The sequence below is a fragment of the Mauremys reevesii genome, linkage group 1, assembly GCF_016161935.1.
Source record: "Mauremys reevesii isolate NIE-2019 linkage group 1, ASM1616193v1, whole genome shotgun sequence".
NCBI classification, from domain to species: domain Eukaryota; kingdom Metazoa; phylum Chordata; order Testudines; family Geoemydidae; genus Mauremys; species Mauremys reevesii.
Window position 1 is genome coordinate 110,148,871 of NC_052623.1, and position 19,418 is coordinate 110,168,288.

Sequence of the window (19,418 nt, forward strand, 5' to 3'; positions counted from 1 at the left end):
ACAGGTTCCTTCTGTTTACTTAGGCACAATGTTTTCCAGTAAAATTTGTGACAGTAAATTTCTGATATGGGGTATGACCTTTATGTGGTTTTTTTGTATTATTATATGGAGATGTACTTATCTCATAGAAGTGGAAGGGACTTTGAAAGGTTATTGAGTCTAGTCCCCTGCTTTCACAGCAGGACCAAGTACTGTCCCTGACAGATTTTTGCCCCAGATCCCTAAATGGCCCCCTCAAGGGTTGAATTCCCCACCCTGGGTTTAGCAGGCCAATGCTCAAACCACTAAGCTATCCCTCCCCCCTTAGACTTTCTGTTAAATGGAATTAAATATTAATACTTGGGAAGTGTTGCATTTCTTACTTTATTTCGTGGTATTTAGTTGCCTTGTCAGTGAGATGACTCAGCTATAAATGGGTGAAACTGGAACTGAGTAGCAAATTATTATGCAACTTGCTGGTTCCATCTTTGACACATGACAGACAGACACATTTGCTGTGTAATTTGTTGCTGAAAATAGGAGAATTCTTTTTATATTTCTGTGTCTTGGGTTTGAGCCTTTAGGAGAATGGTGCATCCAAAATGCATCATCATCATATAATCTTAGAAAACAAAGCACTAGTTTGTTAAAACTGGCAACACAAATTTGAACTCTGTCTTGTATATCTGAAAACAAACTTGTATCTTTCTGCATGAGAATGTATATACACTCAAGCTGCTATAACAAAAAAGGAAAAAAACATTTGTTATTTATATAATTGTTTTAGCTACCTCTAGACTACTGTTGCCTTATACCTTTCCACACAGTACATGTGCAAGATAAATGTTTTAGTCTCATTATGTAAGTTTTTCCTACTTTTAACAGAACTTTCTATTCAATTAATTAGCTAAAAGAAATTGTTTGAGTATATTGGCCCTTGGCTAATATTAGATATTTAATGTACCTAACAAGTCTTATATTATAATACATATGTCTTGTACTTTGAATGTTACGGTGGTGGTGTTTAAAGTCCTGCCTGAACTCTGGAAATAAAGGCCTTTAAAGGTCACAATGTTAAAAGTAAAGAGCTAAATTCTGATGTGAGTGTTACTTCATTTAAGTAATTTAACTCCACTGACACCAACTCTAAATAAGGTCCAGCTTTTGCAAAAAGTAGAGTATAATCTGTCAACATTTATGCAAGCAAACTGGAGTGGTAATTAGTTTACAGCTGCATTCCTCTTGGAACAGAGAGGATAGAACTGTTGGTTGGGTTTTTTTTTCCTGCTTTGAAACAGCAGGTAGAATCCTAAAGAAAGAAGCTGATGGTTAGTATAGAAGTTTGAACTGAAGACACAGTGTGACATCAGACAGAAAAAGTGAAGCCACGAATAAGCATTAAGGCTTCTTTAAAACTAGCAGTGAACAAAGCAAGATAAGTAATATGAACAGGGAAATGTAAGTTGAGAAGTGAAGAAAGCAAAGGAGAAAAGACAGGTGAACCATGAGATTTAGAAAATGCTCTCATCTGAAAGGTGACAATGGAACACAATGAAAAAGGTCAAAAAGTAAAACCTCTAAAATCATTCATGAAACATGGAAATGTCTGCTCTGAAAACCCTGGAAGACTTCTATGGGAAATATTCCACCACACAAAAGCCCCAATTATGAACATTTTTCAGACAAATATATTGATGACTAAATCTTGTTTTATTCAAAAAATTCATGCTGGCCAATATGTTCTAATGCTGAAACGTGTCTCATTGGAAAGCCCTCTTCCTGCAATTCAAATAAGGAGCAAAAGTAAACAGTACATTATCTCAAGTGTTTTCCTGAAAAGAAATTGTTGGAGTTGAGCAATTCAGAGGCTGATAATAATACTGCTCTAGCATCTTTCATGCAAGGCTCTTGAAGAGCTTTTTATTAAAAAAAATGAATCCTAACAAGAGACACATTAGAAGTGAATAAAACATCACCATGTTAGCACTACACCATGTTAGCACTACACCATGTTAGCACTACAGCTCATTGAACTATCAGCTGTAAGTAGAGTCTCTAATTTAGATTATTTTTTCTGTGTGGATCATTTACAAACTGATCCGTGTTGCTCATCATGTACTTGTTATCCACAAACATTATGGCTGAAAAGTTTTCAACCGGGGATTGTTCTCAAACTCTTCACTTTGATTATTCTTTATGGGGTTTGATTGATTACCTAAGTCACATGATATTGTTTCTGCCCTTTGATTAGATGAAAAATTTCTCAGACAAGATGATAACATTTACTGATTACTGAATAATGAATACAAGATACACTGCACATGTGGATTCCTTTGTATATATGTAAGGTCCAGTATTTAAATTAAGAACAGCCATTCCTCAAATATTTATGTGAACAAAAATCCATTTGTGAAGAGCAAATAATAAGGGGTATTGTAAGCCAAACCACAATGCAGAACTCAGCCACACATATCCTATGCTAAGCATTTGGGGAAATTAAAATAATCTTCCTTGCCCATTACTCTGACTACATCAGCCCATCTTTGCACCTCTCCAGTTTCTTACAGAAACATCTTGTATCTCTTCTAAAATAGTTTATAAAGCCACTCTCTTCCCCTCCTACAAGTCTCCCCTCAACACCTGCCTCTGTTGGATTCTGATGCAAATAAATTATGACTTCAGGGGCAGATGGAGATAGCTGGCACTTAGTATATAATAATAAAAAATAGCAGGAGTGTGTGTGTATAAAATATAATACAAACAGAAAACTATATTAAAAGAATCTTAAGGTTGCAAAAAATCAAGCACTCCAAAGTTAGAAAATTCCAGAATTAAAATTGTCCACAGGTTACAAAGTTATGCAGAGGAATCCTATAACTTTTCATACAATATTGCCACACATAATTTACTAGGACAACAATGTTCAGCAGATTATGAGTTTTCAAATGATACCTCAGAAGGCTTACATTGTACAAAATTTATCATGGTTTTATAAAGGCGATGAGCATAGAAGTACAGTCTGTCACAGAGTCTGTTTTAGAATATGTATAGTTGATGAGTGTATTTTCCTGCTTCCTCCCTCTGCCAGAGTACTGTTAAAATTGCAGCCACAAGATGCTTCCAAGGACCCTTTTGAAACATACAAGATTATTCAAAGCATGCCCTGTAAGGTATAAGGATAAGGTATTACATTATTAGTATGGGGAGTGAGCATGCTAATGCCTGTGGTGAGCCTCCCAATAAGCCAAGTGTGAACTAGGTTTTTCCAAAGGCTGAGGAGACTTAGCTAACCTGAGTACTTGCAAAGACAAAAAACCTGACTTTTCACCAACCCTAACTTTAGTGCTTACTAAACATTATATAAGGCAAGACATTGAGGCATTATAGTGACTAAACATTACTGTCTTAGTATTTTTGTCTGGGGGCCAGGAGCATTGATGGTAGTGGAGTGGCGGATATATATATATATGTATTTGTTTATCTATTGCTACATTTGTTATATTGGTATTGCTACTTTTATTGGGGCTTGAGAGGCACATAACCATTAACAACCTTCTGAAATAGACTTTTTATCATAATTGTTTGCAAGTGTAACAGAAGAGGAAACAAATGACAAATTCAACTTTCAGTAGTAAACTTAATATTTCAATCCTATTAGATGTGAAAAATTTTCACAATTACTCTCTGCACTATAGATCAGTTGCAATAAAAAAGCATCGTCACTGTCACTCATGTTTCACCCCTCACCTCTAATGTCTTTCAGTCTGCGTATCTACATGGGTGTTGAACTACAGGGAAAAACATTTGAAGTGAGTGCCATGAGGTGACATGACTGGTGGTCTGGACTTTATTTAGACCCCACAAAAGTTTGGCTGTTTAAGTCTCGGTGCTTATTAAAGAGTCAAGTCATTGGGATAAGAAGGTGGTTTGGGTGGTGAACAACAATCTGTCACTCTATTGTTAAAGACAAGATGGAGAAAGGTGAGAGCAAGAGGGAAGAGGAAGTGGAATTGACAGTACATAGGATATGATTGTACCTGCACATTGTATTGAGGTCGTTTAATCTGTGATTGTGAAATGCAAATCCGTACGTAGAGGAAACCCCCGTTCTGACAGAAAGAATGCATAGATTCTGTATTGACTACTGTATGAAATTAAAAGTGCATTCTTGTCTACAACTGTCAGTCAATAGGAAGTAAGCACATATTGCTCTTCATTGGCACAATATCACCATTAAGGGACCAAATTCCTCTGACCTTACTCATGCAAAAATAGTCTCATTGACTGCCATAGGACTACTTGCAGTAAGATTGGTATGATTTGTCTCTAGGTGTTAAACTGTATGTCAGACATCACCTAACCACTTTATCCCATGCTTTTCAGTCAGTGAGATGCTGCAGCAGCAGCTAAAATACAGTACCACAAACAACACTGTTACATTCTACATGTGAAAATTCATTCTTCACTTTTAGAATTAAAAGGGGTGCATGCATAAACCATTTCTTAACTATCAATAACTCTGATTATGAAGATAACTATAGCTTAGCAAATAATATCAAATTTTGTACAGGAAAACATGGCAGTTGTGCTGACATCCTTCATATCAAGCTTGAGGCCAATGTGAATTAAAATAGCAGCAGCATAAAACTCTATAAAAATGGATATATGAAAATAATATGGTTAAAGATTCTTACTTGGAGCAGTGTTTCCACATGCTAATAAAATAATAGTACATGTGCCGAGTTCCACAGTTACAATTGCTCATACCTTTGTGTCAAATCTTTGTTGACTTTCATGAGTAGTCCAGGGCCCTCATCCATAAGCAACTATCCATGAGGGCAAGTTTGAGGCCCAGTTGAGCTCAATGGGGCTATTTAAATGAGTAAGGAAAGAAGGATAGGCAATTTATTTTTGTACATTTCATAAACATTGAAAACAAAACAGAAGCTAACGTCTTCATTAAAATGTCTATATATAGTTAGAGAGAGAGAGAAAAAAAAACCCAGGATCAATTTTACTTTCATGGTGAAAAATAAACCAGAGGTTAAATAAAGGCTCCTGTGTGATGTTTAATTCTAGATTATTTTTTTTTAATTGGGAGTTATATTAATGTAGGATGACAGGATTTGCCCACATATGAGATTTATTTTCCCAGTACAGCAGTCTAATTTTCTTCAGTTTAGTTTTATATTTCTTTTTAACAGTACTGTCCTGCAGTGGCTGTGAGGAGAGAGAGATGTATAAATGTATGAATTAGTGAATGTGGCTTTTATTATTAACACTCCTAGCACTCCACACCTGATTTGGAACTATTTGAATATCTGCATGCAAATAAAACTTAGAACATGAGACAGCCTGTGGATCAGGATGGTAGGAAGAAATAATGGGCCTGATTCACCCCAGCCTTGCATGTATTATAGCCATTTACACCCTTACAAATTGGGTTAAAACATTACCTTGTCAGAAGAGTAACATTTTATGCTCATTTCATATTTTATTTTTGTAGGTATAAATGACCATACAGGGTGCAGAGCAGTGGAGAATCAGACCTGGTATCTTGATTGAATATTGTATTATCAAAATGTAACTGATTGCCAACTTCATCACTGAACAGTTTTGTTGTACCTTGTCACGGATTCACCTGAACCAGTGGAGTGTCTCATAAAGCTAGCTCCCTTTCATTTTACATCAGGCAAACCGATACCCAACTTGAGCTGGCCATCTGGGCTAGAAGTTCTGCAATATGAAAAAAAACAGTATTTCGCTGACTCTGTCAAAAGGGGCAGTCAGTGTTAGGCCCTGATGAGACAGGGTTAAGATGGGGAAGATCCTTCCTCCCTTCTCTCAGCTTCCCCAGAACTGCCCCCTGGAGGAAGGCAGCAGACAGCCATTTTTACCTTGCACGCTGGGCCTGATTGGCTTTTGCCTACTCCTGACACTTCAAGCCACTGGGGGACCAATTTTTATTGGTTCAGCTAGCAACTGATCCTGGATGATATTTTAAAGGATCTCTTAGAGGTCTAAACCCACTGTTCTTTTCCCCCCACTTTTGAGTGGGGTGCGCCAAAATGACAGGGTCTTGTCACACACTTCTTTCCACCACCCTAGTTTTGCCCTTTTCCTACTGAAAGCTCTTCAGGGCAGAGATCAGGCCTAATTCTCCTCTCATTTGCACCAATTTTACACCTTACCAAGTTCATTAGTCGTTAGTGGCATTATTCCTGATTTACACTGATGTGAAGAGTCAGGCCCATGCACTTGGAGAATAATCTTCTCTGACATTATACAACTGAGGCATTTGTAAGTGAACATTTAGACCTGCTCTTCATCCTCTTCATTCAGTGCCTACCAATCAAAAGACCAAAACAAAATAAGCATTTGTAGGTTAAGGTCTGAGTAAAATGGAAGATTTTAGCCTTTTTTCTTTAAATGTTTTATTTTCTTCTGCACAGGTGTGGATCTGAACTCACTGCGCCAGATGAAGATTCAGAGACCTATGACAATGCTTGCAGATGTTAAACAACTTATATTGGCTGGAGGGAATGTGAATCAGAAGAATGATAAAGGGGTTACACTGGTAAGCTGTTGATTCAGATCTGAATCCTGTGAACATGTGTTTGCTTCACTTTTCTTACATGGGTAGTCCCAATGAAATGCATAAATATTTGCAAGTTGGGGTCTAAGGCTTTTGGCTTCAGTGGGGCTCTGTGCAGGTAGAAGGGTCTGCCTATAAAGAGACAGTTGCAGGATGGGGGATGATGGCCCCACTTGTGTGTCTGTGCAGAGCCCCATGGAAATCAGTGTGCCTACACGCTACATAAAGTAGGATCCAGTTACTGGTTTGTACGATATTTGGCATTTTAAAGTAGGTTATTATTACATCTATTTTATAACGACATGTTTCTTACTCAGTCATAGTTTTGAAAACTTCATGTACACTGTAGATATGCATCTATATGAGCCCTTGGACATTTGAGTGATGGGAACTTTAAAAAATCACAGTCAGAAAAACGTGGTACTGCACAGATTTTCAAGCCATGATTACATGACCTCCTGCATAACACAGGCCCTAGAATTTCACCCAGTGATAAACTTCTGGTTGACTCATAACTTCTGGCTGAGCTAAAGCCCCATACACTGGACTCAGCCGACTAGCAGCACCCCTCCAAGCACGAACCTTGGAGTGGAGCCTCTGCCACTGAAGCCTAAAGACTCCTTGCACAGGGCTCCCCATGAGAGAAGAGGGCACTCTCATGGATGCAAGGACAGACCCACCGCAGAGGACTGTCCATAAAAAAATGCATTTCCTCCCCAAGCTGGTCCCTGTCGGTCGAGATGTCATGTATGGATCCAACGGAACTGGCACCAAAGACCTTCAGGCTCAAGGGCAAGGTATAAGGCAGTGTCAGCAGGACCAAAATGTAACAATAGGCTCTTGCTGATCTCATCTTCCAGTGCAGGTTAGGAAGCACCAATCGGTAACACCTCATTTAGCCAAAGTACAACCGACTGTGATGGATGAGCTGAATCCTTCTGGTGCTCCCACGGGAACTCCTCAGACTCTGGGCCGCACTGAGACTTTTGTAACACCAGAGGATATATTTCTCCCCTATCTGCTGTCCCCACTCCTTTTGGGCCCTTCTCTTCTGAGAGATATCTTTACCCCTCAGGAGGAACCATTCTTAATGTCCCAGGAGCAGCTTTTCTCACTGGGCGGAGCACCCTGGGAAGATTGGTGGTGAAGGTAGCTCTTTAGGACTTCACAGATACGGCATCTAGAAGTTTGGCCACAGGATTCATCATATGAAGGGACTCCTGACTCCAATTGTCATGCTTTCCTAGAGAAGTTCAAAACACCATTCAAGACCTTCCTTTCAATGTGTCCAATCTTTTTAACAAGAAGACAGACAAGTCTCTTTGCTCTCTAAAGGACTCATGAGCCACACTGTGATCCATAGGGATTTGCATTCCAGCCCCCAGGAGGAGACACCAGAGACAGTCCTTTAGGTCACAGGTACCCCATTCACATGCTCCATGTTACCAGCATCCACCCAAGCCTCCACGTAAATAGCAAAGGACTAAGAAGTCCCCTTTCCCAGCTCCTTGGACTGCCACATATTCTGCCTACTCACAGCTGCAGGCCCAGGGCCAATTTTGAGATAAAGGTTGAGGCAGAGGCACCACCACAGATGCTACCTACTCCTTCCCCTGTCATCTTTGGAGGCCATCTTACTCTCTTTGCCCACACCTCAACAAGATCACCATGGACAGTTGGATTCTGGAGATTATGCATCAGTGATACTCTGTAGAGTTTCTTTCCTACCCTCCTCACAAGCCACCTCACTGATCACCCTCTGGAAACCACTCTCATCAACTAATTCTTCAACAAGAGGAGGAATCCCTCTTTCACCAAAGAGTGCTAGAATACATCCTGCCTGAATACCAAAGGAGAGCATTCTATTCCTCACAGTTCCTAATCCCCCAAAAAGACAGAGGGTGGAGACCCATCCTGGACCTTTGGCAACTCAACATCTTTATTTGAAAGCTGAAATTTAGGATGATTATGCTAGCATCTATAATGGTCTTCCTGCAGGAAGGAATGTGGCTCACAGCTCTCGACATGATAAGCACATATTTTCACATAGATATTCACCCATATCACAGGAAATTCCTCCACTTCATGGTTGGTCAAGAGCACTACCGGTTTTCTGTTCTCCCCTTTGGACTGGCTATGGCACCCAAGGTATTAATTAAAGTGTTTACCCTGGTAGCTGCTCAAATATGACACAGGGGATATATGGTGTTCCTATAGCTGGACAATTGTCTCCTTGTAGGCTGTTCTTATCAGGAAGTCATGTTAGAAATAAAGTTTCTTTGGCATCTTCTTACCAACTTAGGGGTTGCATAAACAAAGAAAAGTCTGTTTTGTCCTCCTGAAAGACAATACATTTTATAGAGGTGATACTGGACTTAGTGTCCATGAGATCATTTCTCCCCACAGACAAGTTTTATGCAATGAGCAACTTGATGTCACACATTGCATGCAGACCACAAACTATGATACACAGGTGTCTTTCTCTACCAGGCCACATGGCTACATGCAGCTACAGGACACCGTTCGTCAGACTCCACTTGAGATGTCTGCAAGCTTGGCTCCACTCAATCTACCAACCAAGCAGAGATCACATCGACTACAGTGTCACTGTTCCTACCAGAGTTCTCATCTTCCTTGTATGGTGATCCAACCCACACAAGGTCATGATGGGAACTCCCTTCAACCCTCCCATACCGAAGGCTACTATTTTGACAGACACCTCCCTTACAGGGTGAGGAGCTCACCTGGTCACCTTCCCCCTTCTGGGGGTATTACAGCTCACTCCACGTGAGCACAAGTGACCTCCATGGCATCCTTATAGGATGTTCTGCTACAGGACATCTGCAGAGTGGCAACTTGGAGTTCTGTCCACACCTTCACATTACACTACTCTCTCACTCAAGCTGCAGGCTAAAGGAGTGGCCGTACTACAAGCATCTCTGCTACCAGCTTCCTCGCACCCTCCCACACTCTGAACATTGCCAGCTAATCACCCACTTGTGGAATACACATAGGGACCAGCACTCAAATTAGAAATGGAAGTTACATACTGGAACTGGAGGTTCTTGAAGATGTGTGGTCCCCATCTGTATTCCACTACCCACCCTTCTTCCCCTTTGTTCCGGATCCCGTAGGATTGCAGTAAGAAGGGGAAATGGAGAGGTGTTGACCCACACCACCTATTATACCCCCTGTCAGGAACACAAGAGAAGCTACTGCGCACATGTGGGTCAACAGACACTACTTTGAAGAACTTCTGGGTTTGGATGCATGGCATGCATGCATACCCATGTGTAGAATACAGATAGGTACCACACATCTTGAAGTACCTCCAGTTACAGTAACTAACCTCCATTTTATTATGAAGAACAAATATGTACTATAAAAAGAGAAGGTTTAGAGAATCCATCTTTTAGTTTATTGCACAAACTGGAATCTGGCTGGCTCTTGAAACATGGCAAAAGGGGATTGTGACGGTGTTTGACTCACCACCACGGCACCTCCTGCTGGCTGTCCTGGGAATTAGCTCAGGGTTGTCAGTGCACTCTCCTCAGGTGTTGTCTCACCTGTCATCACTCCTGTCTCTGCATCTCTCCATTGCTCCCCAGACCACGTTGTTCTCTTATGGACACAGCCCTCTGGCTGTGCACCACTCAGTTCTTTCCCCCTTTCCCCTTTTCCGGGGGATCAACAGTCCTCAGTCTAACCACTTGCCTCAGTGGCAATCTACAGTTGTAGTTCTAGCCACTCATCTCAGTGGCAGACTGCAGTCCATGCATTGGCCACTTCCCTCAATGGCCACTGGGGGTAAGGGTGGTGGCATGGAGAAGCCCGGGCCCGCTGGCTACTCCAGGCCCTAACCCAAGGACCCTGTAGCGGGCAGCCATGTGCGGCCCCTCCTCCAACTCTACCATCTCCTTCCTAGGCCACTTCCTCAGAACTTCTCTTCTGCTTTTGTATCAGGGCCTCAGTTTGGCAGCCATCAGCCTGGAGCTTTCTCCTGTTCTGTTGAGCCTGCCCAGCACTGCTCTGTATATGGCGCTCCAGCCCTCTAAGCAGCCAGTCCTCCTCCCACAAACTCCAGGGAGTGACTGCCTGTGCTTTGCTCAGCAGCCCTTTCTTATATGGGCCAGCCTGGCCCTGGTTGGCTCCTCCAACAAACCTTTCCCTAATTGGCTGGCACTACAAGCCTTTTCCTTATTGACTGCCTCCCACACAGCCTCCCCAGGGTGGCTTTAACATTTTACATCCCAGTGCGCCCAGCCGCCCCATCACAGGGATATTTGTGTTTGAATGTTGTTTATTTGGACTTTGATTTCGGAACTGCATTTGTTGTCTGACAGCAAATAGATACAGAGTGGACTATTTTTTCTTTTGTTGGGGATTTATGTTATGCAAAGCCTTTGTTTTGTGATCTGGGAGATAAAATATCCAAAAGGCACGTCTCAGCAACAGACTGTGTTAGACTGATTTCCTCCCCGTTCATTAATATGGAGTCAGCCAATCTGTGTCAAAAGATTCTGGCAATGGGCTTTTTGCTGTACCTGATAAACCTGTCTATACAGAGACAATAGCAAAAATCCCATTTCTGGCTTGCAAAAGGAAGCCTGTTTCATGGTGATATGATCCAGAGTCTCTGTATTTCATGGCTGAGACATAACTGTTTTGAAATGCAAGGGAAAACTAAAAAGCTTTTACAAGATGTGAATTAATAAGATTGCAGCAAGTCTTTTTTTTGTAATGCTGTTGTTTCCCCCACACTCACTTTTTTCTGTGTATAAGCAACCGAATACATTTTATGTTCACTGAATGGTTTTCATGCCTGGAGTTGTAATGTCAGTCATAGTTAGAAGCTGGGCACAAATAAATTCCCTCTTCCATAACAGTTAGGTGTACCAAGGAGATAAACCTATCACCAGGATGACAGGCTGCATCTAAACCGTGGCCAATTTATCAGAGCAGCCTAGTATAACAGCATCCCCAGAGTGATATAACTTTATTTTAAATATTCAGTCCACACTTCTCAGCAGCAATGTGAAAACTGCAAGTCTGGAAAAAGGCACTATGAGTGCCAGGCATCCGCAGTACATTAGGAAATAATGTGTAGTTCTGCACATTCATTATCCAAATATTTTACTTCCTGATTTGGCGTATCTCTGGCATCCTGCACTGGTCGGGCTCCCAAGGAGTGACTCAAGCCACCTATATATACATATGTATGAATATAGATATGTGTGTGCATGTACATAGAGAAAAAGCATGCAGGTTGGCAAAATGAAAAATCTTTGTTTAAAATGTTTCAGTCAAAAAGTGTTGGTTTTCCCTAGTGAAGTTTTAAGCCAATTCAAAATGACAGTTTTCATTCCTAACTGACATTTTGACATACTGTATAATTTTGTTTTGTTTTAAGCCAAAGGTCAAAACCACATTTTAAGTCAAAACAAAATTTAATTTTTGTTTTCACATTTCCCCTGGGGAAATCAAAACTTTTCATCAGAATTGGCATTTTCCCACCAAAAAGCCCTCCGTTTTGACAAAATTCCACAGAAATGCTCTGATATTGCTCTATATCTATGATGGTCTCAATGGAAACTATCAATATAAATTATACACATAGCTGAAGAAGAAATAAGTGGGAAAGAAAGCATCCAGTCCCAGCTCTGCTAAGGTTTGGCCCCTCTGTACATTTACCCTGGGCCCACTCATCCCTAGCACAGGGTAACTGCAGGAGCCTTTTTGCCAGTAGGCAGCCATTCCAATCCTGAGTGCAGCCCTCTTCCCTACCTGCCACATTTAATGCTGCCTCAGACAGAAATAACTCAGGAAAATATATCAGTTAAATTTCTATTGCCTCGGTAGAGGACAAGGCCACATACAGTGGTTTTTCCCCTTCTCTCCTTAGTCCAGTTTGCCCAAAATCTTTTGGAATCCTGGTTCCATGGACGTCTGGCAGAAGTGATTCCTTGTGGCTGTGGAAAGGACAATTATTTTGTACTGCTCCTCTCCCACATCTCCAGGATAAAGCCCCCCGGTTTCTCTGACATTTGCTTATGGAATCAGAGGTGGATGCTTGTACTCATAGAAAATATCATCTTGAGAACAAATACCACTGATCGGTAATCTGGACCATTTCCTAACCTGAATCATTTGGGACATTTGAAGTATATCCCTCATGATAATGCATGTTCTTATTCTCCATGCATAAAAACTGAGTTTCCAGGAGGAATCTCTAATGGCAGATTATCCCTGATACAGTATCTTCTATTGCACTTTTGTCTATTCATCCATTTAGTTTCTAGTATTTTCATTATCCTACAGCCTCTTTCATGTTGGTTAGCTTTTGTGTGTCCGTATATACTTGTCTGATTTTATACTGTATTTGTTTTAATTACTGTTCTCCATCTGTAATGAAAATAATGTACAGATATAAATGCAGAACACACGCAGGAGCCAGGCATTGAAACAAAAAATTGTACAGTTTAACTTCTGGTTTCCAAAATTAACCTTTAACAAGTAAAGCTATTTTCTGAGCTTCATCTTGCCCCTTCTCACCCATTCTTTAACACCTCATCACATACCCTCCTTGCTGCTCAAGATGACAGTGGTTTCACTAGCATCTCCATCGCTCAGCTCAGTTATAATTTTTATTCTTTAATATATCATGGAGCTGGCTAGTCAAGAGTCCCACTTCTAATCTTTTAAACATTGAAACATGCAGGGAGGTGAGACCAGAAAAAGAAAAAAAAATTACAGTGGAGTAAAATCATAGAGGCTTTGTTCTGTGACTATGATTTCCCCAGCATAATCTCTGCAAAGCCAATGAGCTTAGTGTCATTGCGTGTTAATAAATTAAATTGGGAGCAGTAAAGCACCATCATCTCTCAATTGAGATTTTAAAACTGTGACAAAAGTAAATTAGGCCATGGACCAAGCTCTGTTGGAAGGTATGAATTTGCCTGAGCTCATAGAACCTGTGCAGGTGCCTAAGATTGCGGGCAAAGATAGGAAACATGAAGTGAACAGAAAAGGAAGGATGAAAATTATAAATTATAAGAGCAGAGTCTGGGTCAGACTAGATCATTAATACAACACTTGATGCCGATTGGCTGGAATTGTCCTTTGTTCTGATATTTCCTGCTTTAATTTCTAAACACTGAAAATCTCTGATCAAACTGGTTTTCTGCAACGTTTGGAATATTGTTCTCAAATATTTGTGTCGCATTCTCATTTTCATAATTTGCCCTGTTTTGAAAGAAGAGTATTTCCTCCTCCCCACAAGTTAAACTTTTAGGCAAGTTAAAATGCCTGCTAATCACATATGTCTTGTGAAAGTCTTTAAAATAATACACTGCTTTTGTATTATTCACAGCTGCACATAGCCTGTGCAAATGGATACAAGGATGTGGCATCTCTGATACTGGATCATGGTGCTGATGTCAATGTCGTGGATAATCAGTACTGGACCCCTCTGCATTTGGCTGCAAAATATGGACAGGTAAAGTTTGATTTTTCTCCTTTTCAGTGTATGTTGTAGCCTCCTTTTTCAGTAGTGAGCATTTTTAAATGGGAATATTTTAAACTGTGTCTGGGGTGTGGGGGCGGGAGGGGAGCGGGAAGGTGCAGAGGTATGGCCAGACAGAATATGGTTTGAAATATAGCTAGAAAACCACATTTCTTTTCTATATTTTATGCCCAGTTCCAACACTGGAGAGAGCCATGCTCTTACATACATAATTCAGGAGTTAGACGTATTTACATTTCTAATTGTTATTTTTATAAAGTTTATTCAATAACTATAAATAAAAATCCATGTGGCCTACTGGGAGTCAGAAACTTCTTAATTCTAATCCTGATTCCGACACCGACTCATTGTGTGACTATCAGCAAAGACATTTAGACCAAATTTTCAAAAGTGTCAACTAGAATTAGAAGCTCAACCTTTGGACACCTAGGTGTCTCTCTGTTTGGGCACTTGAAATTCTTGGATACTTTTGAAACTTGTTTCCTCGGCTACCCCACCTGTAAAATGGAAATAATGCTACGTGCATGTGGTTTGGTAATACTGTGAGGATTGATAAAGAAATATATGTACAAGAAACTGAAAATATAAAGCACTTTATAAAAGCTAAGAAAAGAAGTTATGAGTATTGTATTACTAAAAGTCAATGGAGATAATTCAGTGCATCAAGTATAGTTCAACCTCTATCCGGTCTTTGATAGAAGCAGAAAACTCTTTTTTTCTGTTTCAGTGATATGGATGTGTCGATTATTTATATGTACTTACACCGCTAAGCTTATGAGTGATGAAATATGAGATATGAAAGGTAGACAGTTGACTTTTTAGGACATGACTGTTTACAATGGGTTCAATTTATTTAAAAAAAACATTCTTCTAATTTCTAGGCTAGGAAAGACTACGATGCTTATTTCATTTAAAAAAGCCCTTTCTGTTACAGTATTCTTCACATTCTGGACTAGATTTTCAGATTGTGTTTTAAGCACCTAACCAGTTCCAAAAAATTACAAAGACAGGATTATTTTTGTAAATGCAATTCAGGTACTTATCACAAATATATAAAAGAGTTGATCGACAGATTGTGCACCTATGTTAATGCCCCCACTTGCTATATAATCTATCTTCAAGTTTCCAGAAACATTCAGAGAGAAGATGTATTATACAAAATTACACATTGATTAAAGTTTTGTTGCTTATTAACTTACAGCGCATGTCCCCTTACTGTTTGTGTTCTCATTTTCACAATGTAAATGGCTTCTAACATCTCCTTTTCCCTCTTTGTTCAAACAAATAATATCCTTTGTGGCAAGAAGTAAATTAGTAGTCAGGTAAAACAGTGAACTTGAGACTAATTAATTCTTCAATTTAAAATATTAACCTTTACTTCTGAGATATATTATACTTGTAACTCTGTGACCATATGTATTAGTAGTTGGATAGTTTTTTCCAATACTTAGGTTCAAAGATCATTGGGATTTTTGTGCATTGGGTTGAACTATATTTGAATATTTTTGAAAGGGTAAATTCATAGCCAAATTTCCTCTCTCAAAATAAGCCATTTTTCACCTGAACAAGTATTTGTTTGTAAATGGGGCATGAATGAGGATTTTGTGTGATAACTGTTATTTGTCTCATTTTATATTGTTTTCTGTTTTCTGATACCTTAATTTGCTGGGTGGGGGATTAATGGATATTGTGCAGAAAAAACAATGAGAACACTTTCTGAAGAACGAACTCTGCAGTCCAAGTGCAGATCACCGAAAGTCATCACCTTACTGGAAATGGTGGGAATCTGCTACAGGGAGAAGGAGCTAGTTGTGGGAAACCCACATGTTTATTACACAGCAGTGCTCTGCAGAAGCTCCCTGTAGATGAGTTGGGTGGGCATGTCCTTTGGATCTATGTGGTGGCATACACAGCAGCATTGCACAGGGTATTGAGAGCATTGCACAGCAGCTATGATGGCTACTGCATCCCTGGGTTCATTTACACTGCCTTCTAAAACCCGTAGCGGCAAATCTTGGAGACTGGGTCTACAGACTTGGGCTTGCAGGGCTCACTCTACGGTGCTAGAAACAGCTGTGTAGACATTCAGGTTCTGTCTGGAGCTTGGGCTCTGAAGCCCGAGGAAGGAAGTGGGCTTCATTCAGAGCCCAGCTCCACTTCCTCCCCACAGCCTCGGGTGGAGAATTCTATCCTGTATAGGCCACTGCAGCTCACAGCCCATTTGTTTGGGCTGTGTACAGTGGAGAGCGTTTAGTTCTAAACATGTGCTCAAATACATCTCAGAGAAATTTAATTTATAGGCACTGGAAAGAAAAGAAATGCAAACAATGGTTTTCCAGAATTTCTTAAACTGGGGAATAAATTATCTGACTTTAAGAACACACAATTTGCAGCTCTAGCTTTTTGCAAGGCCTCCAATCCTCTCACATATAACTCCAAAGGAATTATTATTATTTATTGTGGTAGTACCCAGGAGTCTCACCCCATTATACTAAGTACTGTATGAACATATGACAAAAAATGGTCCCTGTCCCCAGATATCTGTGAACAACAACAAATGAGGAATTCTGCACTGACACTCACTGCCATTAACAAATAAAGCACATTCACTTTTCCCATGCATAGTTAATGAACAATACAACTTTGAATATATTATCATATTAACACCATGGATAACTTACCATTTTGACTTAACAGATAACAATGACCCAGTGTGGGTTCTGTTCGTAAGAGGTTACAAGCAAATCATCTTTAAATTGCTTTGTCAAGAAAGTCTCATTAGATGTGGAGGGAAATATTTCACCCAATGGATATGCAATCGGGGTGGGGTTTTTGTTTTTTTTTAAATCATTCTTATGATATTTTGAAACAGCTTTTACCCTCAGTATGAATTTATATGCATCTGATATTTGAGATCTGTACTGAGTGCTTTACTATAAATGTGGTTTTTCCTCTGTGTAATGTGATGCTTTATGAGTATTGATGACATTTTGAGAAATATATCAGTTTAAGGACAACCCCACTTAAAATACCTTCCATGATTAATATGCCTCAACTGCAAATAATTTTGAGGGGAAATTAGTTTATGATTAGCAATAAAATGTATTAATAGCATTTCCTGGAATGAGCTGAATAAATGTTCTAATGTAATCTTTACAACTCCACCCTCTTGGAATGGGCTCTGTAATACATGTTAGTGGTGGTTTTGTTTAAAAGTCTCACTTAGAAAACTCATGTAAGTGATAAATCTCTGTGTGTGAGCAGCATACTGCTCTTTTATGATCTGTACACAAACACATTTGGTTCTGGCTTGATACATGTTTATTACCATTTGTGTTTACAATGAGAATAGCAATATCATGCCAGGGGGTGATAAACTAATTTTATAGCAGCCTAGAATCTAAATGGATGAGCCAGTTCAATTTAGACACGAGAAAAACAAAAACCTTGAAATATGGTAGTGTAGTCATAACATGCATAGTTAATCCTTGAATGTGCACATAGAAGTCCTCAATGTTCTCTGTTTATGATTCTCTCATCTTTTGAAAAATATTTGCATAACTCAATCTGAATTTTACCTATATTAGGCTAACATAGACCTGTTACCTTGGAAATTCTTTTTAAGGGCTTCTTTCCATTGTTCTTTCTGGGAACATATCAGAATGGACAGATGGGCCTTCTAGTTCCGTATCCTGTCTTTGATAATGACAATGATGGATGTTTCAGAAGAAAACCTTAAACCTTCACAAAACATCTAATTTTACAGTACCCTACCATGACCCCATCCAATCATAATGTCACATTGATTGACAGCCTGTCAAATTCTGTCCTTGCTGTTGTGCTTACAAATGCTATTCTTATTCATAAAACAATTTAATATTTCTTTGAATCCTACTAGCTGTTTAACTCCATAATGTGCTGCAGCAATGAGTTCCACAAGTTAATTTAACATTTTATTTAAAAATATTTTTTATTTTTAAATATGTAGATTTTTTATTTCATTTTCACCCTGCATTATGGATTAGGGTAACTTGGAGGGTCCTATTCTCTCATTCATTACTTTTTTCAATCTCTATATAATCTTTTCCAAACCTATTCTGTTTTTTTTTTAGATCCAGTGACCTAAATTTAATTGCATGTTCAAAATTAGGAAACACTGTCAATTGATATAATATTTGAATATATCCTGAATTATTTTCTATGTCTCAATTCACATTTTGGACCACTATATTCTAATCTTATTATATCTTCATTATGCTGTCCACAAAGCCCTAAATATTTTTTTCCTGGCAAGATAGAATTGAATAATTCAGGACTAGAGCTCTGTATGGGAATCCTGCAGTTTTCTCCACAGTGGTGTTTGTGAACTGAATGCTATAGGATGGTTCAAGAGAGACTGGCAGTAAACCAGCCCCTATGTATTGTTGCCTTCTTCAGAAAAGTGAAATGATCTCCACTCCTTCACCCCTCTGCTGCCTCCTGGTCTATTAATCCTGTCCCTTTTGTGGCGTGCCACCTAGCTCCTGTCCTATCTTCTATCTTTGAAGATGCCAGGCAAAATGATTAAGAGAACCACTAGCCCCAAACTACTGCTAATAGCATTTGATGGACCTATCCTCCATGATTTTATCTAGTCCTTTTTAAAACCCTGTTATAATCTTGGCCTTCACAACATCCTCTGGCAAAAAGTTTCACAGGTTGACTGTGCAGTATGTGAAGAAATACTTGCTTTTGTTTGTTTAAAACCTGCTGCCTATTAATTTCATTTGGTGACCCCTAGTTCTTGTGTTATGAGGAGTAAATAACACTTCCTTTTATTCACCTTCTCCACACCAGCCATGATTTTATAGACCTCTGTCATATTCCCCTTTAGTCATCTCTTTTCCAAGCTGAAAAGTCCCAGTCTTATTAATCTCTCCTCATATGGAAACTGTTCCATATCCCTAATAATTTTTGTTGTCCTTTTCTATAGCGTTTCCAATTCCAATATATCTTTTTTGAGAGGGGGCAACCTCATCTGCATGCGGTATTCAAGATGTGGGCGTACCATGGATTCATATAGAGGCAATATGATATTCTCTGTCTTATTATCTATCCCTTTTCTGCCATGCTGTTGCTTAATTACCTAGTTTTTTAATATGGCTGCAGAGGATCAGAGAAGGTGTGGAAGTGGGGGGGAAACATAAAGTGGGTCAATGAAAGACAGAGTCAGATCCACATTAACAACCTTTAAAACGTACAGGTCTCTAGATATAAAAGTGCTTAAAGTTTTCCACGTGCATTGAAGATTCTCCTCATCCCCTCTATTCTCCTCCACCTTTC

General features: G+C 39.5%; 1 protein-coding gene across 2 annotated transcripts in view; it reads left to right on the forward strand.

Moving 5' to 3' along the window:
* The window catches only part of MYO16 (myosin XVI), a 575,450-nt gene that overhangs the window by 243,078 nt on the left and 312,954 nt on the right, over nucleotides 1-19,418 (forward strand). For both annotated transcript variants that reach the window (XM_039547002.1, XM_039546990.1), the window contains 2 exons: nucleotides 6,432-6,556; nucleotides 13,944-14,069. In XM_039547002.1, coding sequence (XP_039402936.1) covers nucleotides 6,432-6,556; nucleotides 13,944-14,069 — 251 coding nt within the window. The remainder of the gene's footprint in view (nucleotides 1-6,431; nucleotides 6,557-13,943; nucleotides 14,070-19,418) is intronic.